Source organism: Prunus persica, chromosome G1, assembly GCF_000346465.2.
Source record: "Prunus persica cultivar Lovell chromosome G1, Prunus_persica_NCBIv2, whole genome shotgun sequence".
Lineage (NCBI taxonomy): Eukaryota > Viridiplantae > Streptophyta > Magnoliopsida > Rosales > Rosaceae > Prunus > Prunus persica.
In genome coordinates, this window is record NC_034009.1 from 46,817,575 (window position 1) to 46,843,463 (window position 25,889).

Consider the following 25,889-nt stretch of genomic DNA (forward strand, 5'->3'; position numbering starts at 1 on the left):
TCTATGGTATTTCAGTTTGTTTTCTCATTTTCTGGAAAGATTTGTGATGTCCTGCTTGCTTCTGGTCATTGATGGAAATCAGTTAGGTAACATCTGTTGCACATGTGCTTGTCTGTAATGCAAATGTTCATTTGTAGTTTTATAACTGTCCTTATGTGTATGCAATATGTATGTCCTGAGGAAATGGTTTTGTCTGATCTAATTTGGTTCTTATTTCTGATATTTATCAGGGAGCTTTATTAAATCAGTTGAGCAAACTTGTTGACTCCAAGAAATGATATTAAATGGACACGGAGAGGAGGAAATCATGCTTCAACTTGCCTAACTGCTTGATTATGATGAAGATGGTAGTTTATTCTCAGACATGAGTTTTACTGAGGTTCATGGGCTTTCCCGTCCAGATGTGTCCTACTTAAGCGACTAGGGGGAAGAGTTCTCCATTATAAGTGGTTATTCTTACGATGATCTTAGATTTTGATTGGTGATGATATTATGGGCCTATAGTTAGCAATTGTGAGATGAATTAATAAGTGCTATATAGGAAAATACAAAATCATTTTGTGTTTTCGATTGTCAAAATGGGTAATGACAGTAGTGATTGCCAAGAGAGTAATGAGGCTGGGAGTTCTAAAGAATATGTTATCTTGCATGGTGAACTAGATTTGTGGATTATAGAAGCTAAATCTCTTCCAAATATGGATTTAACTTCAGAAAGAATGAGACGGTGTTTTACCATGTTTGGAACTTGCTCTGCTCCCTTTGGGAATAGACCTGCTAAAACGGCTTCAGGCAAACATTCAATGATTACAAGTGATCCTTATGTGTCTGTTTGCCTAGCAGGGGCTACTGTAGCTCAAACCAGAGTAATTTCAAACTGTGAGAATCCTTCGTGGGAAGAACATTTTTCTGTTCCTGTTGCTCACCCTGTTGCGAAGGTGGAGTTTCATGTGAAAGATAATGATGTTCTCGGGGCTGAACTTATTGGCGTAGTGGAGATATCTATTGATAAAATCATTTCAGGAAAGCCAATGAATGATTGGTTTCCAGTCATTGGCAATCACGGGAACTGTTTAAAACCTTTTCCTGAATTGCATGTTTCTATTCAGTTTAAGCCAGTTGGAGATAACCCTTTATATAAAAATGGTGTTGGTGCTGGGCCGGAATATAACGGAGTTCCTAATACATATTTTCCTCTTCGCAAAGGAGGGAGTGTCACTTTATATCAAGATGCTCATGTACCTAACGATATGCTACCAGACATTGTACTAGATGGTGGAAAAAAATTTCAGCAAAGAAAGTGCTGGGAAGAAATATGCCATGCCATTTTGGAAGCTCAGCACCTTATATATATTATAGGCTGGTCTGTGTACCACCGTGTTAAGCTTGTGAGGGAGCCAACAAAGCCACTACCTTCTGGAGGAGAGTTGACACTTGGGGAGTTGTTGAAATACAAGTCACAAGAAGGGATTCGCGTTGTTATGTTGATTTGGGATGATAAAACTTCACATGACAAATTTCTTTTAAAAACAGTAATTCCCTGACACGGTGACACCTGAAACTTGGCAAATATTACTTGTTGAAAATTTACTATTATTCCTCTTTTAAAATGCAAAAGAGTTTGCAGTTTCCACAATACCAGGGACTTGGATTTTAAATTGTCACAGTAATGGGTACAACAAAAGTTTTCATAAGCTCCTTTATGTCACTCCCTACTTTTTGTGCAAAGAAGGGTGTTTGAAAAGTTTGAAAGAAAAATATGGTCATATATATATCTAATTACCACAGCAGCTTTGGCATTTGCTTTCTCATTTTATAAATAGGAGACATAAGATAGGCTGCTAGAGTTCTTTTGAAGGTTATTATCATTTTTCTTTGAAATATCATGATGCAACTTGGTCATTATTTTCATGTGGATTCCTAATGGCTTACATAATCATTCTTGTTGTCAGACAATTTAGCAGAATGCTGCATGCATGACTAATGTTAATTCTAGAATCCATTTTATTGATGATGATAGCTTGAATGCAGGAAGGTGTCATGCAGACCCATGATGAGGAAACCAAAAAGTTTTTCAGACATTCCAGTGTCCATTGTGTGCTTTCTCCTCGTTATGCAAGCAATAAGCTCAGTATTTTCAAGCAACAGGTCTGGAACATCTCTATTTTAGATCTACACTCATCTCTATTTTACCACCCTTTTTTATTGCAGTTGCTCATTTAAATGGATTCCTCTAGTGCAGGTTGTGGGAACCCTTTTTACACATCATCAGAAGTGTGTGCTTCTTGACACAGCTTCTGGGAATAATCGGAAACTAACTGCTTTCATTGGTGGTCTGGATTTGTGTGACGGAAGATATGACACTCCCGAGCACAGGCTCTTTAAGGATCTTAACACGGTGTTTGAAAATGATATTCATAATCCTACATTTCCTGTAAGTGGTTATAGTACCTGTATACAACTCTCTGCATTCTTTGATCTTAATGCATGGTAAGATTTGTACTGATGCAGTTCTCTTTATTCTTCTCTCCTTTTTCAGTTTGTCACAATAAATGAGCAATGTTTATTGTTTGCCATTTTTCGTTTCTCTAATTTACTTTTGATTCTTTTCCATAAAAAAAGTACTTTGGTATAATATTGTTTGGACATACACTTGGTGACCTATAAATTGTTAATTTTTTTAAACTGAAATTTTATTGTATTAATTTCAAAATTCAACGCATGTCTGACAACCATTTATTTCAACTTGTTTATCTTGTAACCTTGAACCTAGCGATAGACCACAATTAAACTCTGTTGAAGCTTTTATCCAAATAAAGTTGGTTTGAAAGAGACGAAACATATAGAAAATGGAATGGATCCCTGATGATGAAAATTAGATTGGCAGCACTTGCCAAGATTCAATCTCAATAATGATAATACTATTTATACTAATTGACTGTGTAAACTCTATTTGATTTGCACACAAAGTTATGTATTGAAATCAGAAGTTTGAAAGAAGAGAAGGATTATAAGAATGGAAAAACAAAAGAAAGAAAAACATAGACTATCCAATAAAAATACTTGAACTCTCATGAATATTTTTGTACATAATTGCACCTGAAGTGATTGCCGGTGTGCTCTTACAGCAGTTAAAATGATGACAATAGCCGTATTGTATGGTGGCATCTATGTGTTTGTTTTCAATAATGTTTCAAAGTGAAATGTCCAATAGAATATGACTTCATTTTAAAAATATATATAGATTATGATTTTCATGATTTATAGTGCCTGGTATGATGTTTGACAATATCACCTTACTGTACTTCAAATTGTGTGTGAATTTTTGTCCATGCATGGCTTGACAGCAACCGTGCTAGATGGCTGCCGGTCCACATTGCCATGAATTAGTAATGTGGCCTGTCCATTTAAGGCTTGGGTTCTACTATCAGATTATTCTTCATATAACTTTTTCTCTTCTGTTTTTGTTTGTATTTTGTGAAGTGATAGTCATGTTTAATGTATAAATGGCATGTCTTTGTGCTACTACTGATGATGGGTTCAGTTTGCATCTCTTTAGTTGTCTATCTCATAAGTGGTCTTCCTTTTGTTGAACAAAATCCTCCTTTTGCTGAACAAAATGATAAATATAAGTAGAACTTCCCAATTTCAAATATAATGTTTTGACAGTTCTATTTTTTGTAACATGTACAGCCTAACACTTATGGCCCAAGGGAACCATGGCATGATTTACACTGTAAAATTGAGGGTCCTGCTGCATATGATATATTGACAAATTTTGAACAAAGATGGAGGAAAGCCAAAAAGCGCGACTTCAAGATAAAAAAGGTCACTAATAGGCATGATGACGCCTTGATAAGGCTAGACCGTGTTTCATGGATAGTCTCTCCATCATCTGGTCGTGATGGGGATCAAAACGTACGTGTTAGCAGTGAAGAAGACCGTGAGAACTGGCATGTTCAGGTAGGGAAGCAAAAGTTTCAGTGATTACAGCTTAATCGTACAACTCATTTCAATGAAAACTTTACACAGATTGGTCAGTTTTGACTCTTGTTTGATAGGTATTCAGGTCCATTGATTCAGGATCGGTGAAGGGATTTCCAAAGGGTGTTCAGGATGCTGAAGCTCAGGTTAGCAGAACTAGCTTTATTCGTATGTATTCCTCATAGAGTTTTCTATTTATTATTCTTTTTACTCGAGATTATGGAGTTAACCAACTTGATTAGTTAGTCCTACCAGGATTTTTGTTCATTAATCATAAACAGACAGGTCAACTTTTTGAGCATGCTATCTGCGTTTTGAGCTTTCATCAAATTTATGCAACCAAAAAAAAAAACCTCTTTTTAATCTGGGTTTCTCTTCTTGCAGAATCTTATTTGTGGAAAGAATTTGAAAATAGATAAGAGCATCCATGTTGCATATATTAAAGCAATAAGATCAGCGCAGCGCTTTATATACATAGAGAACCAGTATTTTGTTGGATCTTCATACTACTGGCCATCCTACAAAAATGCAGGTAAATTACAGCTTAGTTGCTGATGCTGTTATGATTACACTTTCAACTACTAATATCTGGTTGCTTCAGTACGTCATCCTTTTTAATACACCGACATTCATGTTATTTACATTGTTCATATTTTTCCCTCTCATTTTTCATTATATAGATTGTTACACTACCGTCAAAGTATATGTGTTAACATTGTGATTTTCTACGTAGAGAGAACTTTCTCCTGGATCTTATAGATACATTGTGATTTTCTACGTAGTTCAATTTGCATATTAGAGTAATAAGTTTGGCCAAAAACTTGACATTGAATGTTCTTAAATTCTCTTTCTAATATCTGAAGATGCAAATCGAAATACCTTATGATGTTGCAGATGCTAAATCCAAATATTCTTAGCATTCTTTTATTTGAATTTAATGTCCTTTGAATGTACAGTTTTTGGTTCTCTTTAGATATTTTGCAATATCACCACCACATTTTTTGGACATGTGTTTGAGATCTCGGTGTTATAACAGGCGCAGATAACTTGGTCCCAATGGAACTGGCCCTAAAAATTGCCAGCAAAATCAAAGCAAATGAGCGTTTCTCTGTGTACATAGTGATACCTATGTGGCCAGAGGGCGTGCCAACCGCCTCGGCTGTTCAGGAAATTTTATACTGGCAGGTTAGACCATTCTATCATTTGTGACACTGCAAAAAAACTCCTTAATCTCTTTACCTTTAAAATGTATAAAATATAAAAAAGTTATCAACCATTCTTTCTTACTTTGTATAGGAAGGTTCATGCTTGAAAATGCATAGAAAGGTTCATATTTTGTATGCCTTAAATGATACGGTAACTTTTGTTAGCTTGATATGTATTGCTGGCCTATTCCCTAACAACTTAAATTTTTGAGGTATAGTGGTTGTCTAAATCTATTTTACCACAGGCACAGACAATGGTTATGATGTACCAGGTCATTTCAAAGGCCCTTGAAGATGCAGGCCTTTTTGATCAGTATCATCCACAGGATTTTTTGAACTTTTACTGCCTTGGTCAGCGTGAAGCCCCATCTTCAAGAAGTTCATCCCAAACTAATCAGCCAACTGATAATCGTGGACTGGTATACTTATTTCTCCATTCTGGTAAACCAGTAGTTAATATTTTATTGCACACCAAATGCATAGACGGGTTCTGAATTCTGATGGCTTTAAGATCAAACGAAAAGCCACTAATGTTTCTCTCTCTCTCGTTAACAGGCATTAGCTCAAAAGTTTCGCCGGTTTATGATTTATGTTCATGCCAAAGGGATGATTGTTGATGATGAGTATGTAATCATGGGATCTGCAAACATTAACCAAAGATCAATGGATGGTTCAAGGGACACAGAAATTGCTATGGGTGCTTACCAACCACACCATACATGGGCAGCTGAAAAGAATCTTCATCCACATGGCCAGGTTTGAAACCCTTCAGCAACTCTAATTACTCAGTAGAATGCCCAAAATGCAACTTCAAAACTAGTTTTAATTCTATGCATGCATTCCTTCCCATATTGATTAAAAGCAAATTTGGTTTGATTGGATGCAGGTATATGGCTACCGAATGTCTCTCTGGGCTGAGCACCTTGGTGGACTTGAGGAGACTTATCAAGATCCTGAGAGCCTTGAATGTGTTAAGCGTGTCAGCGAGATTGCCAAACAGAACTGGAAAGCATTTGTGTCTGAGGAGCATAAGGAAATGAAGGGACACTTGATGCAGTACCCAGTTCAGATTGGCAGAGACGGACAAGTCAGTTCATTGCCAGGATACGAATCGTTTCCTGATGTTGGTGGTAAAATTCTTGGAGCACCCACCAACCTTCCCGATGCTCTAACAACATAACCAGTTAATTAAGACTTGGAAAGCAAGCTTTAACATAAGAGTTCCAACATGTTAAAACACTCATGCATGTGTGATGTACAGTGTGGTTAGTTTCAAAGGGAAATTTTGCTTCCATATAAATTCAGACTGCCCAACTTTAACATACCTTTATTCCAATGCCAAGCAGCTTTAACATATCCACAAATTTTTGCTGTACATTTTCTGCACTTCCATAAGGTCTCATATTTTTGTCATTTTGTACATAAATAATATCCTAGTATCTATATATATAAAGCAAAAGGCAGAGAACGGTGAAACATTCAAAATACCAGAAAATGCCTTTAGTTAATGTAAACATTAAGAATTCAAATTATTAATTAAATGAAGATAATATGGTAAATTCACACTTTTTCATATTTAAAAAAATTAAAAGAAAAAGAAAAAGCAGATAATGGATCCTATTTTTATGAAACACAACTACCCATTATCTTTTTTAATTCTAAAATAAATTCACTTATTTTTTAAAAAAAACCTCTCGCAAGCGCAGAAACGCGTGCAGAGAGGTTAGTTATTAATAAAAATCTATATATATAGAGTCAGAAGGTCTTAAAACTGGAACATTCAAAATTTCACATTTACCCTTGGTTAATGAAAATACTAAAACGTAAGACCATTCACAATCTATTAAAAGAAAAAAATTAAAAACATATACTGCAGTTGTCCGTATTAAAAAGATATTTACAAAGAGGATCATATCTAAGACTTTGGGTCATATCTAATACAGTTTAATAACGAAGAAGAAAGAAGAGGTTAAACTCAATGTTCAAACACCTTCCATTCTTCTGACCGCATAGCGCAGTGGATTAGCGCGTCTGACTTCGGATCAGAAGGCCGTGGGTTCGACTCCCACTGTAGTCGATTTCATTTTTAGAAGGAGGAAATCTTTGAACACTGACTTCCGGAAATTGAAGTCTTTTCAGGTTGTTTTTTCCTATTATTTTTGGTTTCTGTGAAGATTGGGGAAGACTAGAGGTAAGAAATGGAACATCTTGTGCTGTGGGTTTTATGTTGATATTTTTCTTTTCTTCAATTAAGCTCAACTATTGTCTTAGGGAGGCACAACTGTAAATTTTACATGATGCAAAATTTCAATCAATTTCGGTAATTAAGCACACAAATTTTAATTTGTTTCTGTCTTTATAATGGGAACTTGAAGTCTTCTGGTACGTTTATCTTTCAGGTTGATTGTGGGGCTTTACACATTCTGGGTAAAAATGGCTTCCATGGAACAACCCTCACCTCTGAAGCGGCGTGAGGCTTCTGCATCAAGAAAAGATGATAAACTTATCATAACTCCTTTAGGAGCTGGTAATGAAGTCGGCCGCTCTTGTGTGTATTTGTCCTACAAAGGGAAAACTGTGTTGGTATGCCATTAACACAAATGCAATATCTTTTTTTGAGTATTGAATCTAGAGTTATTCTTCTTCTCTCTCTTTATTCTAATATTTTTTTTCTCATCTTTCTTGCTTTTGTGATTTTGGTTTACCTTCCCATGAATGATAGTTTGATTGTGGAATTCACCTCGCATATTCGGGCATGGCTGCTTTGCCGTACTTTGATGAGATTGATCCTTCCACAATTGATGTCGTCCTCATTAGTCAGTATGTTTTTTTTATCTTAATTTTTTATTTATTTTATCGTATGCTTAACTCATAAGTCATAGCATCAATACTGCAATGTCCTTGCTTCTCCTGCAGCTCTAGTATTTTATGTGTCAATTGCTTATGAAATGATAAAACCATCAGACATGACCCGTTGGGTCAAAAAATTTCTTATTTTAATTGAACGATCCAGAAGAAGTGATGGTTTGTTAAGAGAAAAAAAAATTATGTCTGAAGTTGAATTAATGGCCAATCACAGGAATCCGTTTTGGTTTTGAAGTTCTTAAGGTGGAATAGATTATTATGAGGTTTGGAAAGAGGCGAAAACTGAAAACGTTTTGTTTTGATTTGGGTAGCAGAAAACCTAGACTTGGTCACAGCTGTTTGTGGTGTCAATGCAATCACACTAATGCAGGAATTGAAATAAAAAAAAGAGGAAGGAAAAAAAAACACAATTGTTAGGAATCTTTCATCCAAAAAAAAAATTTGTTAAGAATCCCTTGTGGCCAGAGTTGCATGAGATAATGTTCAAATATGGCCTTATACCTTGGTAGTTGTTGAGACTCATTTTCCATTAGAAAAAAGAGAGTTAAATTTAAGGTGCTTAGATTCCCGAATTCTTATAGGACTGGATTTAAGGCCAATGGGACCCAAATTCTTATAGGACTGGACTTTCAAATAGGTATATTTCAGCATATGATGAATAGGTATGTCTGCCGATATGTAGGTTGAGTGATCCTGAAAAGATTACTTTTTTTAAATATGGATTTAATGTACGCGAGCTCTTTAAGATGTGATTATTTTAATAAATTTATTGAATATTATTGAAGGAAAAAGTCAAATAATATATCATGAATTCTTCTCATGTTTTTATTTACAAGTGATATTGTCTGGAATTTCATTTTCTTACCATTTTCTCTTGTCTATTATGTCTCCATGATCAATAATTCCTTCTGAAATTTTGCTGCTAAGAGGGGTGTGGTCCCCTTCCCCTTAATTCTCAAATTTACATATTTTACATTACAAAAGATACAACACATAAAAAATACTAGTAGTAATTGGCATTAGAATCAAAGTGGATCAGCAGTTCGCAAAAGATACATCCCTCATCCTACAGTTGATAGAAAACCACAAACAAAATAAACGAGCAAATATCCAACCAACCAAGCAGAAAACATAACAAAAGCCACCAAAACAACAATCAGGAAATCGAAAGGTTCTCTTCTTAGGGCCAGTTGTACTGTGCTCTTCTTGACAATCACATAAAGATTTTTTATAACATGTAAGAAGTCTTGCACCATGCACAACCACATTGTATTCTACACATCGGACTTTTTTTTTTTTCTTTGGCAACATGGTTATAGATGTGTCTGATTTCACCTTTTGCTGCCAAAGTTATGTGTGGAAGTGTTACCTCATTATTGTAGACTCTTCATCCAATTGTACTAATATTTATTAGGTCATACTTTTTGCTTGCAGTTTTCACTTGGATCATGCCGCTTCCCTACCTTACTTTCTTGAGAAGGTTTTCACTTTCTGAATGAATAAATATATAATTAGTTTGTATTTTATTTTCCAGGGAGCTAATATCTCTATAACTTTTGATAGACCACATTCAAAGGCCGAGTCTTTATGACTTATGCAACAAAGGCCATCTACAAGTTGCTTTTGACGGATTATGTGAAAGTGAGCAAAGTTTCAGTTGAAGATATGTTGTTTGATGAGCAGGACATAAATGCCTCAATGGATAAAATTGAGGTTTGTTGTCTTCCCATGACCTATGTATTTATTGCCATCGATTTTTGTTCCCAACTGAACCTCCTTTCACAGATTTATGTTAAATTTGAGTTATGTTGTTTCTAATGATGTATGTTTGAACCAACCAAAATTTTCCAGCATTCCAGCTTGTAGTTGTGGCTGTGTTTCATGGGGATGTATGTTTTCTCTCTGCCAAAATTCCAAGTGATTTGTGCAGAAAAAGTAGTGCTTTCAAGAATCTGAGTTCAGTCGGCATTTGTTGACCCGGTTAATATTTTAGTTTGGTGCAGGCCAGTTGGTGATATTAGGACTTTGAATTGGTTAACATTTTGGTCATTGATAGACTCAACCTCACCATCTTTACATCATTATCCATTTATCTCTATTCAGTACAGTCTTAATCTGAATACTGGTTTTCGATCCTTAATCCTTTACACCCAACAAGACATGAATGATTTTCTCATGATTATTGTCTAACAGTGTATGATAATTGTAGGTTATTGATTTCCATCAAACAGTAGAGGTTGAGGGCATTCGATTTTGGTGCTATACTGCTGGTCATGTCCTTGGTGCTGCTATGTTTATGGTTGATATTGCCGGCATTAGAGTCCTGTACACTGGTGATTATTCACGTGAAGAAGACCGGCATCTCCGTGCTGCTGAGATCCCACAGTTCTCCCCTGATGTATGCATTATTGAATCCACGTATGGTGTACAGCACCATCAACCTCGGCACATCAGAGAGAAGCGATTTACTGATGTTATCCATTCAACCATCTCTCAAGGGGGTCGTGTCTTAATTCCTGCTTTTGCACTCGGCCGTGCCCAAGAACTTCTCCTGATCCTTGATGAGTATTGGGCAAACCATCCTGATCTCCAAAATATTCCTATTTATTATGCTTCCCCACTTGCAAAAAGATGTTTATCTGTATATGAGACATACACCCTTTCCATGAACGATAGGATCCGCAATGCGAAGTCAAATCCCTTCATATTCAAGTACATATCACCACTAAAGAGCATTGAAAATTTCAAAGATGTAGGCCCGTCAGTGGTGATGGCAAGCCCTGGTGGTCTTCAGAGTGGGCTGTCAAGGCAGCTATTTGATAAGTGGTGCTCTGATAAGAAAAATGCGTGTGTTATTCCAGGTTATGTGGTTGAAGGGACACTAGCTAAAACAATCATCAATGAACCGAAGGAGGTAACTCTTATGAATGGACTCACTGCTCCTCTCAACATGCAGGTCCATTACATTTCATTCTCTGCTCATGCAGACTGTTTTCAGACAACTGCATTTTTGGAAGAGCTGAGGCCTCCTAATATAATCCTTGTTCATGGAGAAGCTAATGAGATGGGGAGGCTCAAACAGAAGCTGATGACCCAGTTTGCTGATCGTAACACCAATATCCTCACCCCAAAGAATTGTCAGTCTGTTGAAATGTATTTTAACTCACAGAAAATGGCAAAAGCTATTGGAAGGCCTGCTGAGAAGACCCCCGAAGTTGGTGAAAGTATCAGCGGTTTACTGGTAAAAAAAGGCTTTAGTTATCAAATAATGGCTTCTGATGATCTTCATGTCTTCTCACAGCTGTGCACAGCAAATGTCAGACAACGGATTACTATCCCGTTTGCTAGTGGCTTTATTGTGATAAAACACCGGCTTAGCCAAATATATGAGAGTGTAGAGTCTTCAGTGGATGAGGAATCTGGAGTGCCAACATTGCGAGTGCATGATCGGGTGACGGTGAAGCAGGATACAGATAAACACATTTCACTACATTGGTCGTCAGATCCTATAAGTGACATGGTGTCAGACTCCATTGTGGCTCTTATTTTGAATATCAACCGAGAAGTCCCCAAGGTAGTTGTTGAATCAGAGGACGTAAAAACTGAGGAAGAGAACGGGAAGAAGGTGGAAAAGGTCATTCATGCACTTCTTGTATCACTCTTTGGGGATGTGAAGCCTGGAGAAAATGGGAAATTAGTGATTACGGTTGATGGGAATGTGGCACAGCTTGATAAACAGAGTGGGGATGTTGAGAGTGAACATGAAGGTCTCAAGGAAAAAGTAAAGGCGGCAATTCGTCGAATCCAAAGTGCAGTGAAGCCAATCCCTCTTTCTGCAACTTAGCTGCATTGCTTCGATGTTTACGTTGCTGTATTTTGAGTTACTTTTGAATTTTGTAAGTTAACAGATGAATACTAAACCCATGTATGTAAGTTACAACAGCTAGACACTTCAATTCAAAGGATTGGGAACCCTAGTATTATTAATAAAAATCTATATGTATAAAGTCAGAAGACCTTAAAATCGGAACATATTTCACATTTACCCTTGTTTATTGAAAATACTAAAACATAAGACACTTTATTAAATAAGGATAAAACAATACATTTATAATATATTAAAATTAAAAAAAAAACATTTACCGCAGTTGTCTATGTGAAAAAGAAGTTTTCAAAGAGGATCCGGAGTAAACAAAATGGAATACATGTTTTGGTAAAATTATATGAGTGTTTTTTTCCCCTTCGGGTCATATCATTTAAGACAGTTTAATAATGAAGCAGAAAGAAGAGGTTAAATAAAAATTTTAAACTGTGTCTACCCTTCGGACCGCATAGCGCAGTGGATTAGCGCGTCTGACTTCGGATCAGAAGGTCGTGGGTTCGACTCCCACTGTGGTCGATTAAATTTTCTTTTTTATTTTTTGGACGAAGTGGTCGATTAAATTTCAGTATGTATAAAAATAAGGAATAGCATGGAACCCTGAAGCTTACGGTCCCACAGCGAGTAGGAGCTGTAATTTCTCTCTCTCGCTCTCACTTTCTAGGGTTTTAGCTCTCTCTGCATTCTCAGAAATCTTTGAACACTGACTTCTCTCTCTCATTTTACTCCCATTTAGCTGTAATTCAGCTCAACTTTTGTCTTAGGGAGGCCCAACTGTTAATTTTGCATGATGCAAAATTTCAATTTGTTTCTGTTTTGTTGTTGTTGTGGATAAACATATTTCAATTTGACATAAGCACCTGTATGAATGGCTTTATCTACTTATTGTAATTGAAAATTGAAGTCTTCTGCTACGTTTATCTTTCAGGTTGTTTTTTCCTATTATTTTTGGTTTCTGTGAAGATTGGGGAAGACTAAAGGCAAGAAATGGAACATCTTCTGTTGTGGGAGGCACAACTGTTAATTTTACATGATGCAAAATTTCAATCAATTTCGGTAATTAAGCACCAAATTTTAATTTGTTTTTATCTTTATAATGGGAAATTGAAGGCTTCTGGTACGTTTATCTTTCAGGTAAAAATGGCTTCCATGGCACAACCCTCACCTCTGAAGCGGCGGGAGGCTTCTGCATCAAGAGAAGATGATAAACTTATCATAATTCCTTTAGGGGCTGGTAATGAAGTCGGCCGGTCTTGTGTGTACATGTCCTACAAAGGGAAAACTGTGTTGGTATGCCATTAACATAAATGCATTATCATTTTTTGAGTATTGAATCTAGAATTCTTCTTCTTCACTCTCTTGACTCTAATTTTTTTTCTTTTCTTTTCTTCTTTCTTGCTTTTGTGATTTTGGGTCACCTTCCCATGAATGATAGTTTGATTGTGGAATTCACCCGCATATTCGGGCATGGCTGCTTTGCCGTACTTTGATGAGATTGATCCTTCCACAATTGATGTCCTCCTCATTACTCAGTATGTTTTTTTTTTTCATTTTGTTTTTATTTGATCGTATGTTTAACTCATAAGTCATAGCATCAATAAAGTTTCTATTAAAAAAAAAAAAGAAAAAAAAGAAAAAAAAGTCATAGCATCAATACTGCAATGTCCTTGCTTCCCCTGCAGCTATAGTATTTTATGTGTCAGTTGCTTGTGAAATGATAAAACCATCAGACATGACCCTTTGGGTCAAAATATTTCTTATTTTAATTGAATGAGCTAACCATTTCAGTGTTTATTCTGGTTGAGGAGAACTTACTTTGCCTTTCTTTCTCTCTGACTAATTTCTTAGAGTTTTAAGAGATGAATTTTAATAGGAAAACTGCTTTGTGCTTAGGGCCAGTTGTACTATGCCCTTCTTGACAATCATGTAAATAATTTTTGTAATATGTAAGAAGTCATGAACCATGCACAATCACATTGTATTCTACACATCAGACTTTTTTATATATTTGGCAACATGGTTATAGATGTGTCTGATTTCACCTTTTGCTGCCAAATTCATATGCAGAAGTGTCCTAATATTCTGATGATTTCTCTTAGTTTGTATAAATAAATTTTATGATACCTCATTATTGTAGACTCTTCATATTAGGTCATACTTTTTGCCTGCAGCTTTCACTTGGATCATGCTGCTTCCCTACCTTACTTTCTTGAGAAGTTTTTCACTTTCTGAATAAATAATTATATAATTAGTTTGTATTTTATTTTCCAGGGAACTAATATCTCTGTAACTTTTGATAGACCACATTCAAAGGCCGAGTCTTTATGACTTATGCAACAAAGGCCATCTAGAAGTTGCTTTTGACGGATTATGTGAAAGTGAGCAAAGTTTCCGTTGAAGATATGTTGTTTGATGAGCAGGACATAAATGCCTCAATGGATAAAATTGAGGTTTGTTGTCTTCCCATGACCTATGTGTTCATTGCCACCGGTTTTTGTTCCCAACTGAACCTTGCTGTCACAGATTGTACTAAATTTGAGTTATGTTGTTTTCAATGATGCATGTTTGAACCAACCAAAATTTTCCAGCATTACAGCTTGTAGTTGTGGCTGTGTTTCATAGGTGATGTATGTTTTCTCTTTGCCAAAATTCCCAGTGATTTGTGCAGAAAAAGTAGTGTTTTCAAGAATCTGAGATATATGTTATGTGTTTCAATCGGCATTTGTTGACCTGGTTAATATTTCAGTTTGGTGCAGGCCAGTTGGCGATATTAGTACTTTGAATTGGTTAACATTTTGCTCATTGATGGACTCTCAACCTCACCATCTTTACATCATTATCCATTTATCTTTATTTATTAGTCTTAATCTGAATAATCTTTACATCTTATCCTTTACACCCAACAAGACATGAATGATTTTCTCATGATTATTGTCTAAGTGTATGGTAATTGTAGGTTATTGATTTCCATCAAACAGTAGAGGTTGAGGGCATTCGATTTTGGTGCTATACTGCCGGTCATGTCCTTGGTGCTGCTATGTTTATGGTTGATATTGCCGGCGTTAGAGTCCTCTACACTGGTGATTATTCACGTGAAGAAGACCGGCATCTCCGTGCTGCTGAGACCCCACAGTTCTCGCCTGATATATGCATTATTGAATCCACGTATGGTGTACAGCACCATCAGCCTCGGCACATCAGAGAGAAGCGATTCACTGATGTTATCCATTCAACCGTCTCTCAAGGGGGTCGTGTCTTAATTCCTGCTTTTGCACTCGGCCGTGCCCAAGAACTTCTCCTGATCCTTGATGAGTATTGGGCAAACCATCCTGAGCTCCAAAATATTCCTATTTATTATGCTTCCCCACTTGCAAAAAGATGTTTATCTGTATATGAGACATACACCCTTTCCATGAACGATAGGATCCGCAATGCGAAGTCAAATCCCTTCATATTCAAGTACGTATCACCACTAAAGAGCATTGAAAATTTCAAAGATGTAGGCCCGTCAGTGGTGATGGCAAGCCCTGGTGGTCTTCAGAGTGGGCTGTCAAGGCAGCTATTTGATATGTGGTGCTCTGATAAGAAAAATGCATGCGTTATTCCAGGGTATGTGGTTGAAGGGACACTAGCTAAAACAATCATCAATGAACCGAAGGAGGTAACTCTTATGAATGGACTCAGTGCTCCTCTCAACATGCAGGTCCATTACATTTCATTCTCTGCTCATGCAGACTCTGTTCAGACAACTGCATTTTTGGAAGAGCTGAGGCCTCCTAATATAATCCTTGTTCATGGAGAAGCTAATGAGATGGGGAGGCTCAAACAGAAGCTGATGACCCAGTTTGCTGATCGTAACACCAAAATCCTCACCCCAAAGAATTGTCAGTCTGTTGAAATGTATTTTAACTCACAGAAAATGGCAAAAGCTATTGGAAGGCTTGCCGAGAAGACCCCTGAAGTTGGTGAAAGTGTCAGCGGTTTACTGGTAAAAAAAGGCTTCAGTTATCAAATAATGGCTTCTGATGATCTTCATGTCTTCTCACAGCTGTGCACAGCAAATGTCACTCAACGAATTACCATCCCATTTGCTAGTGGCTTCACTGTGATTAAACACCGGCTAAGGCAAATATATGAGAGTGTAGAGTCTTCAGTGGATGAGGAATCTGGGGTGCCAACATTGCGAGTGCATGATCGGGTGACAGTGAAGCAGGATACAGATAAACACATTTCAGTACATTGGTCATCAGATCCTATAAGCGACATGGTTTCAGACTCCATTGTGGCTCTTATTTTGAATATCAACCGAGAAGTACCCAAGGTAGTTGTTGAATCTGAGGACGTAAAAACTGAGGAAGAGAATGGGAAGAAGGTGGAAAAGGTCATTCATGCACTTCTTGTATCACTCTTTGGGGATGTGAAGCCTGGAGAAAATGGCAAACTAGTGATTAGTGTTGATGGGAATTTGGCACAGCTTGATAAACAGAGTGGGGATGTTGAGAGTGAAAATGAAGGTCTCAAGGAAAGAGTAAAGGCTGCATTTCGTCGAATCCAAAGTGCGGTGAAGCCAATCCCTCTTTCTGCAACTTAGCTGCAGTGCTTCGATGTTTTTGTTTCTGTATTTTGAGTTACTTTTGAATTTTTTAAGCTAACAGATGAATACTGAACAGTGAACAGTAACACTACCAACTGACAAATGCAGTAACTGTTTCCTTCCTTTGATCATCTATGTGTCAATCTACTTGGCTAGTTTTCTGTTTAGATGTTTACAGTGTTTTGACCTTCGTGGTTGTTTCTTTTTAATGAACGATTACCCAAATTTTATTACATGGTGCTTAGCTGAGATCTGCAAATGTCTTTGATTGGCACTGCAAATAATCTCATAATCGACATCCGTTGGCAATTTTACTTTTACATTGGTTTTTTATTGGGGAAACATTTTCATTTTCACTTTTAGCGGGCAATAAGAGATGGTTTTTTTATTTTTTTATTTTATAATTTATAATTTTTTTTTCTTTGCTACAATAAGAGATGTTTGTATTGTACGCCATACAAAGTATGTTTCAAAAGTAATAAATTATTCAGCCCATATTTTCTCTATATAATTTTTTTTCCTTATACCTCCAATAAAAGTACTAATTTCAAGGATTCATCATGTTTCCTTGGATCAATTTCTGAGAAAGGAGATAATTCCTTACGTAATTAAATTTTAACCTAACAGAGAAAATCCGGATGCACGTTAATTTTGTGCAGAATATGCCTTGCTTAGAAGATAAATTGTATTCTAGAGAAGTGAAGTTAGTATTTCCATTTTTGTTTAGTTGAATAAGAGACTGAAAAGTATCATTTTCAAGGAAAAGGGCTCATGAAATTAAAATTGAATGGGGAAAAAATATGTATTCAATCTAAAAGTTTTAGCCTAGTTTCGTGCCGGAAGGGATTTTTTGCCTTTATTTTTTGGTTTTTCTTTTCAAATGGAATATGTGAACAAATAATTAGTTTTAATGGCACATCTGGACAAGTATTATGAAAAAAAAAATTCATTTATGTAAAAACTCGTAACTAACATGTTAAGAGTACATACAGCTAATTTCGTATAGTGAAAGTTATACACACATAACAAATAATACATGAAAAGGGTTTTACAATTTCTACAATTGAATTTGAATTTGAACATGGAACAATATCACGCACGCATCCTCCAAGTTGGCACCCAAATCGTGGCGACCTCCAACTCCGACTGGCCTACGAGAAGAGAATATAATAAACACAAAACACAGCAAACTACATTAAATAGGTATTGCATCATTTTCAGAGCACTCAAGTAGAGATGCTTCATAATACTCAATAGGAAGTTTTAGATTTAACAATAGTGAACAACTCCAGTAATTTTTTTTACGTAGCAGCATGCTTCCAAACTTTTCTTACTTGCAAAATATACTTGAATATCTCAGACTTCTACTTAATAAAAACATAAACAAAACAGAAAACCAGTTTTGACTTTGATGTTATTCATCACAGAATTTGACCAAGGACAACTCAATTCAAGGTGACTTGGTAATGCAGCAAAATAGTAGCAACAAAGTCGTACTAAAGCTAATTGTCTTCCATGCACGGTTACTATTTAAGTAGAGCAAATATATACGAAGAAATATTGTAAGAGAACTCAATGGCATCTGTCCGACTCAGAACCATTATAGGTACTGCCGTGACTCCTCCCACGTCAGCTTTTCTGTTCTTTTTCTGGGCCTTAGAAAAAAAACCAAAGACAATAAAGGTAGTGATGACAGACCATTCTTACTATGCCTTGCTTTCGAGCAAGTGTAAATACAAGGTAAGATATATAAAACTTTTAGAACACTAGCCATATTGGGGGTGTAACCCAAGACAAGAACTCAGGTGCATGGTGAATGCTCTTAAGTACTACCACTCGAACTACACGCCTCTTCCAAGACAACATTCTACTCGTAAAGCAGTCAACAACACATGATTAACATACACAGCACTCAGCAGACTACATAGTATGTTGACAGACTAAATGGTTGACACATTCTTTGTTACAGAGCTTAAAGCATAATTCAGATGGTGGTCAGCCACTCGATGGAATTGTCAGGATAACTAAACAGCGATGACAAATTAATAAGACATGGACAAACAACTTGTGGTAAAGAGGCTTAGAAGACTTGTAATAATTCATTTCACAAGGAACTAACAGGAGCAACACCCCTCTCCCGAAAATAGAAAGAAAAACCAAATATAGAAGTCAATAGGAAGTCAGCAAAAGTGCAGACAACTATCAGCTTAACAGCCAGGGAACACCAGCAGTAACTTCAACACAAACAACACCAGCCCAAACTGTTTTCTTTTGATTGGAAACACAAATATTTTATTCAGAATCTATAAACTAAAGTACAACAATAGTGTTCAAGCTGTCCACTAAAGTACAAACAATATCCATAACCAGACAGCTCTTTCCAAACATCAAAAGGTATAAATAAATAAAAGAATACAAGTTTATAATAACAGAACCCCGGAAAATAATAAGCTATGGAAGCAAAAAATGAATTAATTGAAAAAAGAAAAAAAAGACTCAACCTATCTGGCTTCTATACATAACCTCATCATTTTAAGTTTCCTAATCCCCCACCTGAAACTTCAACTAAAATCCAAAACTCAGGGCTTCATTTCAATCACATACCTTTTCTACCTGGTTTCAAATAAGTACTGCAAACTCTGGCGCCCTAATCTCATGCTTGGTGAGACTCCACTGTTTCTCTTCACAGTGAAAAATTACTTATATATGCCCAAAAGAACATAAGACTGAAGGATTCTGTAGGCAATCAAGAGTCTGATCTGGAAGTTGTGAACGATGAGAGGAGACCTGCAGCCTGGGCAGGTAGAATGTCACCAAATGTCGACATGGCGGCTGCTGATCTATCCTTCAATATGCCCACTTGCCCATCTGTTAGCATTGATCCCAGTTTCAATGTGCTCTCTCCAAATATGCTTCTAGCCTGCCAATTACAAGGAACATCATATTCACAACCTGGCTATCCAAATATGGCAAACAAGCGGATAACCAGAAAAAATTTCTCCATATAAATCCTATATGCAGTAGACTCGCAAATCAAAATCAAGTTGACACAAAAGAGTGAAAATTGTATACCATACCACTCAAGTCTGGATGGTCTTAAACAATATTCACACATAAGAAGTTTATGAGAATTTTGTATCTAAAATCAGCATATTGCCATCACTTCCAAACTATAAACTTTGGATTATCATCAATAAACCTGGCAATGTACTGTGATTTAGCATGTTCGTATTGTGTGGAAAAATACTAAACCCAAACCAAGAATAACATAAACAAAATATAATATATTGCCATAAAAACTGTGTCCAACACATTATATATCAGATACAACAATCCAAAACATGTTAAAGAAATACAACCCAAAAAAATTTATACTCTGAAGAGTTTTTTAAAAGGAAAAGAAAAAAAAGCATCTATCATGAAGAAAACATGTCACTAACACATTAACCTGTTTCACCAATGGCACTGACTGAACCTTTGAGATAAGGTGTCATCATAAGTTAACCCATTACAGATCCGAACCGAAAAGACTCCACCAGAAAACTTAACTTTTAGTTCATGTCAGTGTTGTGCTATTGTCCCATGTATGACTTCCCCAAGTCTAATAATGCCATTAAAAATTTACATCTCAAACAACATATGCATTCCTATTCCAATATGAAATCAATACTTGTTTAAATGCAACTACGAAAATAGGAAGAACTTGTGACAAGAAAAACTAAAGAGATAGAAAGCCTTGCCTGCATGAAAGATTTAAAAATTGGTACTGCAACCCCAAAACTCGAGTTATCATCCAAATCAAGCTTACTGGACAGGTCTCCATTTGCATAAGATTTCCAGGTACTTCTCGAAGAAATATCATCTGAAGATGTTGGAATGGACGTCTTAGCTGTCCCTCTTGAAGACAATGCTGGGGCACTGGAACACCAAAATGAAGTCAAAACTATGAACCCAATATTGAATGGTACCCTTTGGCAATAACTATTTTTGGCCAGAGTTAAAACTGGAAAACACTAATATGCAGTCATCTGTAACTGATCAGCCAGTTCAATTCAATTTATATGTATAAGAAATTTGAAAAGACTCAAAATTGATAACACATGCCTGTGGACACCATGTAAAGGGGTTGCTCAAAAAGTAGAAAATAATTTGAGTTTCAGAAAACGTACCTGATGGGAAGGTACTTGAAGCGAGGAACTGAAGAGCATCTCATTATATTGGACTCGGAATTAGTAGGAAGTTTTTGAACAGTATCTGTATACATGCGATTAAGTTGCACAAAGAATCCGAAAAGGACAGCATGCCGTAGGTATGATTGCCTCTCATTTTCCCAGAGATATGGCTCATACCTGATATGAGATAAAGTAAGAAAACACAAAGTCAAATGCCTAATTAGTTACAAAATTATTTTAAAATGCTATGAATAATTGATATACAACACAATATTATAGATATCCCTCCATTTTATTTTTGTTTTAGCAGCAGTCTGGCTTAGGAATCTAAAGACACATAGCCAGAACAACCAAGCCATGAACTCTTGATCTCACCTCCCAATCTTATTCTAAAAGGAGGAGGTGCCACTAGGCTCAAGAGCCACTGGAAATGCACATAACAGAATATTATAAGATTTTCTCTTAGGCGAGATCCAGCTCAGGATTGCCACAGGAAAAGAAAAAGATCCAGCACAGGATACTTGTCGGTGCATTCATAATATCAACACACATCATTCTATCCCCTATCAATACTAGTCACTATCTCTTTTTCCTAGGTAAGATAAAGATATTAGCTAATTTTTTTCCTTATAAGATCCAATACGCATTGTGACCAGAATATAAAAAATGACTAGCTAGCCAAGACATAACCTGGAAACTCCTGAATATTCATTTTCCTCTGAAAGCAACAATTAGGGACAGCCTTTTAAGGGGAACAATGGGGGAGAAACATGCATGTAAGGAGACACCACTCTCAGATCCAAACTTTTGGAAAATCTTTATACTCTTTAAATTTTATTCACAAGAATGAACAAACTCACGTAAGCCAATCTATGGGATCCAATCTTTGTGAAAGGCGATTTATCAACCCATCAAAACGCTCTCTAATGACAGACTTCACGTGGCTTTGTTCCTGCTTCCGTCTGAAAGGACTTTTTGCCTTTAGGTTTATAGATGGCTCCTCACTCACATTGGAATCACCCCCAGAAAGAACATCAACAACAAATCTCAAATCTAACAAAACTTGCAAAACTCCTTTTTCGGACACTTCAGTTCCACCAGCCTCTAGAGTAGAAAGGAAGTCCCCATAAATATCAATGACCTACGTGAAAATATTGCAATCACATAAACAATCAAAGAGAAATAGTTGAGAGTAGAAATCACAACTATTGTTTAACAAAACAACTTGCAACTTCTTCATTCTTCACATAAATATCACAAAGTAAACACCTCTGAGAGTGCAAGATAAGAAGCTGGAGTTCAAGCTAAGTGATAGTAACAATTTTTTTTAGAAGAAACAAAATTAAGACAAAAAAGCGGGGGTATTCAGAAAATTACAAGTAAGAATAACAAACTGATGGTTAATGGCCTTTTGGTCTAGTGGGTGGCATGTGGAATAACATACTGATGGTTAAAGCTTGAGAAATAACAAGGATGGGTCAGATTTGGGATTTAGGATTTCGTTGGGAAAAACAATTACATATTGATGAATACAGAAAAGATGAGTGAAGTCAGACATCAAGGTGAGTTACATACCTTTTCCAACAACTTTGATGCAAACTTTTGCAGAATTGTTTTGTCAAGAACATGACCTCCAATTCGATGAACTTCTTTGCATACACGGAAGAGAAACGAGGTTACATAGAGGGAAGGCATGCATGGGAGCCAAATTCTCAGGTCTGATTGGTTATCATCAGACTGCTCTTGCTTAACTACTGTCTCTTCCCAACCCTGCCCAAATAATGAAAATTATGGTAAATTGTATTCTAATCAACATCATACTTGCAAACGACAAACAGCATGGCGTAATATACCATCAACTTGGTCTTAAACAGAACCTAAGCACTCCAATATCTTGGTCAGCAGATGGATGAACACAAAATGTTCTTCAGAAATACTAATAAAACGTGCACTTAAACACACTACTATGTTAAGCCAACCCATGGATTTGCTTTAAAAGCAAGCAACCAATTTTACTTCTTCAGGTCTGTTTCATTTAACACCATATCATTAGTCCTGCATTTGTAGGTATAGACAAATTTTTGTGATGAATGTTTGTTTACCATATCATTAGGCCCACTTTCCAATAATCACTGATTATAGGGTGGTTGCTGACCAATTATCAAATTATAATAATCAAGACCACCTTGCAATATCAAGTTTAGGCCGTTCAGCTTCGAGAGTCTCTAAAGCCCTTTCATTTCTCTTTTTTCTAACTGAAAACAGATGAAAAGGATCATTTGCACGTCCCAATTAGCATCCAACAACTAGTTTATTACCAGTCATGTAAGCTCTCAATTTATTTCACTTATACTAATTAAAAGGCATAGTTAATTGATAGCAGCACCGAAAAAGGTACACACAGAAAGCAGTGTGTTAAATGCAACTTACCCTCAGAGGACTTGATGATGACAAAGCATAATCTTTTTCAAGATCATCAGAAAGAATAACTGAAAGCTCATCGGACAACCATGACATCCACAAACCATGCGCTCTAATGCGGAGATCTCGCATAGTTACATTAAGTTCTTCAAGTTTAGGGCTTGCACTTTGGCTTGCTCCAAGCAATGCAGCAGTAGCAGATGAAGTGTGCCTTTTAGAACCCAAGGGGCTATCAAGCACGGGAGAATCAGTGGGGGCTCTAGATTGTCTCAACATGGATGGTAACTTATCGAAAACTGCAGACCCAGTTGCATTTGCCCAAGACCTTGGAGGGCCAAGTATGATGGGAATGTGTTTGGAGTGGTTCTGCAATGCAAACAAGAGTCTCCCAATGAAAAGTGCCCTCTCAACGGTTACCAGCCCTTGCTTGTCTTTGCCACTTTCCAAATTCCCAAGCTCACTATTCAGTTGCATCAATATAACAGATATGGTTTGGTAACATTTATCTTGTAGATAGGGTGCCAGATCCTTTAATCTAAGGGCTGCCTTTGGAGATTCTAAGAAACACAGTAAGTCATCAAGAACCCCCTGACAGCTACCATCCACAGCATCCCTAATACCACTAGCTTGAGGACCAAAATAGAAATTGAGACAATTCTCTTCACAAGGCAGAGCAGAAGTACCCTTTTTACCATGCTTGGATTTGGCTTCTACAAACCAAATTCCACCACCAGCACCAAGAAAATCAATGGGTTCACCCTCCTTAACGTTCACGGCCCTCGTGAGCTCCTCAAACCTGCGGTCCACAATCACCTTCATCCTCCCGACAAATGCTGGTTCAAAGATACTGTCCCATAGGTCCGAATCGTCTCCCAGAACAAGTTCACTCATTCTACTCCAAGGCAGGTCAATGTTGGACCCGAAAACATTCTTGAGCCACTCCAAGCTCCCTTCTAATACCTCTTTGCTATTCATAGTCTCCCTAATCAACTTCTCAGCTGAGGCGAGCTCATGGCCGCTGCCAATGGCATCAATGAGAAACCTCCCATTGATCTTATCCACCATCTGGCCTCCACAGTCCTTGAGCCACGAGCGACAAGCCTTGGCAATATAATCCTTCTCCAGCATTCCCATGGCGGCCTCCAGCTTCTCCCTGAACGAGTTCCAAAGCTTGACCTCCTCATCCGGGTTGGGAATTCCACCAAACAGTTGAGATGCAGGTGGGGAACCCAAAACCACTTTGTAAAACAACGGCATGTCGTTAAACACCCGCAAGAAGAGCTCCCCAACCTGCCCCACAGTCACTTGAATCACCCTCAAGGCCTCGCACAGCACCGAAACGACGTCGGAGCACTGCGCATCGACACCGCAGGCGTTGAGTATCTGCGAGACCCACGACTTCCGAGTCTCGAGGAAGAGCGAGAGGACGTGCTCGGGGCGGAGGTCGTCGATCAGAGCAACGGCTGCCAATGCGTCGGCGTAGGAGGAGATGGGCAGCTGGAGCTCCCGATCGAAGAGGCGGTCGCGGGCGCGCTGAGAGATCTGAGACTTGAAGCTGTCGACGATCTGCCACTGGTGCTGGAGCAGAGGGAAGTTGGAGAGGAAACGCACGTGACCGGGGAGCGTGAGGATGGAGTGCACGTGACTGGCGCGGGAGTAGCGCGCGGCAGACTCGAGGAACATGGACTCGTCGAGGCAGCCCCAGATGTTCTCAGGGGTGTCGACGAGGTACTTGACCCGGCAGGCAATGCCGTAGATGCGGTGGCGGGTCGGGTCGTGGCGGGAGGGGTCGGGCAGGTCGGGGGTGGAGGCGGAGGAGGAAAGGGAATCGATGGAGGCGTGGACGGAGGAGATGTTGAGGGAGATGGAGTGGGAGGAGCGCTTCATGAGGACGATGGAGTCGGCGGAGTCGATGAGATCGCGGTAGCGGGTGCCGACGAGCTGGCGGAGCTCCTCCATCTTGGATTGGATCTGGGTTCGGGTGGTGGACTCGACGGTTCGGATCTCGGAGATGGGTTTGGAGCGGAAGAGGGCCTCGGCGTCCCTGGAAGCCGCGGCGGCAGTGGCGGAGGCGGCGGAGGTGGCGCCGCCACTGAGGCCATCGCCGGAGCTCACTCTCATTATCGATGGTTGGGATTTTTGGGCTGGGTGAGTTCAGAGATGACGAGGCGGTTGCGGTTGCGGTTGCAGTTGCAGTGGATCAAAACGACATCATTCTCCCTCTTTTTTGTGTTTTTGATCAATTCGTTGGTCCTTTTTTAATCGAATCGAAGTTGTAAAACTCTAGTCTAGCTGCTAATTTTGCCTGGTAGATGCTCAACTTGGGCCTGCATATCTCTGATATCTTACCTGTGGGCTTTTTTAGTCTGTTTGTTTTTGGGCCCTCATTTGTTGCGACTCGCGAGAGAGACAGATATTTAAAGTAGAAGAAATCTCAATTTTGCTGACACAACACAACTACAGATTTTCATGCAATCATATATTTTGAATACCTTTTTGGCCATTATATTTTACACAAAATTTCAATTTAGCCACTGAGAACAAATTTAGTTAAATTGATCATTGTATATACTTACACAGTTTGTTTCCATTAAAAACTTAATGATGAACCTACAAATTGTAAATTTTGGTTAAAAAGTGACTGATTTAGCTAAATATTTATCTCCGTGACCAAATTGAATTTCCATGTAAAACCTAACGACCACAAAAGCATTTAATACATAAACCTCCATAAAAGATAAAATACATATACATTTATTTATAATGGCGTG

The 25,889-nt window shown here is 37.7% G+C and overlaps 3 protein-coding genes, 2 non-coding genes and 1 pseudogene across 9 annotated transcripts; 5 read left to right on the forward strand and 1 right to left on the reverse strand.

Annotated features, from left to right (window-relative positions):
• LOC18790514 (phospholipase D delta) lies at positions 579-6,366 on the forward strand. The gene is made up of 10 exons (XM_007226987.1): positions 579-1,529; positions 2,029-2,145; positions 2,240-2,431; positions 3,691-3,960; positions 4,059-4,127; positions 4,366-4,513; positions 5,018-5,166; positions 5,432-5,605; positions 5,742-5,942; positions 6,073-6,366. Exons 1-10 carry the CDS (start codon positions 579-581, stop codon positions 6,364-6,366), a joined length of 2,565 nt encoding a protein of 854 aa, XP_007227049.1.
• Positions 7,114-12,081, forward strand: LOC18793791 (cleavage and polyadenylation specificity factor subunit 3-I). Of its 3 annotated transcripts, XM_007224043.2 has the most exons (6): positions 7,114-7,377; positions 7,586-7,769; positions 7,909-8,006; positions 9,486-9,531; positions 9,615-9,764; positions 10,261-12,081. In XM_007224043.2, exons 2-6 carry the CDS (start codon positions 7,620-7,622, stop codon positions 11,893-11,895), a joined length of 2,079 nt encoding a protein of 692 aa, XP_007224105.1. In that variant the 5' UTR covers positions 7,114-7,377; positions 7,586-7,619; the 3' UTR covers positions 11,896-12,081. The 3 variants fall into 3 exon arrangements, with proteins under 3 accessions (XP_007224105.1, XP_020419484.1, XP_020419478.1); XM_020563889.1 differs by lacking the exons at positions 7,114-7,377; positions 7,586-7,769 and having other exon boundaries at positions 7,965-8,006; positions 9,466-9,531; XM_020563895.1 differs by lacking the exons at positions 7,114-7,377; positions 7,586-7,769; positions 9,486-9,531 and having other exon boundaries at positions 7,908-8,006; positions 9,586-9,764.
• TRNAR-UCG lies at positions 7,190-7,263 on the forward strand. The gene has a single exon. It is a non-coding gene; the product is annotated as a tRNA-Arg (tRNA).
• On the forward strand, positions 12,377-12,450 carry TRNAR-UCG. Its single transcript has one exon. It is a non-coding gene; the product is annotated as a tRNA-Arg (tRNA).
• On the forward strand, positions 12,582-16,758 carry LOC18791787 (annotated as a pseudogene). The gene is made up of 6 exons (XR_002271680.1): positions 12,582-12,987; positions 13,066-13,221; positions 13,367-13,463; positions 14,103-14,148; positions 14,232-14,381; positions 14,888-16,758. The product of XR_002271680.1 is annotated as a cleavage and polyadenylation specificity factor subunit 3-I (transcript).
• Positions 17,456-25,478, reverse strand: LOC18790957 (conserved oligomeric Golgi complex subunit 1). 2 transcript variants are annotated; one of them, XR_002271687.1, is made up of 7 exons: positions 23,128-25,478; positions 22,273-22,467; positions 21,558-21,838; positions 20,695-20,874; positions 20,266-20,443; positions 19,130-19,445; positions 17,456-17,676 (listed from the first exon to the last, which is right to left on the reverse strand). XR_002271687.1 is itself a non-coding variant. In XM_020563902.1 (6 exons), the coding sequence occupies exons 1-6, from the start codon at positions 25,237-25,239 to the stop codon at positions 19,272-19,274; spliced, it is 3,120 nt and encodes a 1,039-aa protein (XP_020419491.1). In that variant the 5' UTR covers positions 25,240-25,478; the 3' UTR covers positions 18,795-19,271. The 2 variants fall into 2 exon arrangements, 1 of the variants encoding a protein (XP_020419491.1); XM_020563902.1 differs by lacking the exon at positions 17,456-17,676 and having other exon boundaries at positions 18,795-19,445.

Bases quoted from the DNA above. Each gene is read 5' to 3' on its own strand.
- LOC18790514 (XM_007226987.1), top strand. From the start codon at position 579: ATGGGTAATGACAGTAGTGATTGCCAAGAGAGTAATGAGGCTGGGAGT. The intron at 2,432-3,690 runs GTAAGTGGTTAT...TAACATGTACAG, and splicing joins TTCATAATCCTACATTTCCT to CCTAACACTTATGGCCCAAG. The intron at 3,961-4,058 runs GTAGGGAAGCAA...CTTGTTTGATAG, and splicing joins GTGAGAACTGGCATGTTCAG to GTATTCAGGTCCATTGATTC.
- LOC18793791 (XM_007224043.2), top strand. From the start codon at position 7,620: ATGGCTTCCATGGAACAACCCTCACCTCTGAAGCGGCGTGAGGCTTCT. The intron at 8,007-9,485 runs GTATGTTTTTTT...TTTTGCTTGCAG, and splicing joins GATGTCGTCCTCATTAGTCA to TTTTCACTTGGATCATGCCG. The intron at 9,765-10,260 runs GTTTGTTGTCTT...TGATAATTGTAG, and splicing joins CCTCAATGGATAAAATTGAG to GTTATTGATTTCCATCAAAC.
- LOC18790957 (XM_020563902.1), bottom strand. From the start codon at position 25,239: ATGAGAGTGAGCTCCGGCGATGGCCTCAGTGGCGGCGCCACCTCCGCC. The intron at 20,875-21,557 runs GTGAGTTTGTTC...ATCTCATATCAG, and splicing joins GATCCCATAGATTGGCTTAC to GTATGAGCCATATCTCTGGG. The intron at 19,446-20,265 runs GCAAGGCTTTCT...TGTAATTGGCAG, and splicing joins TTTTTAAATCTTTCATGCAG to GCTAGAAGCATATTTGGAGA.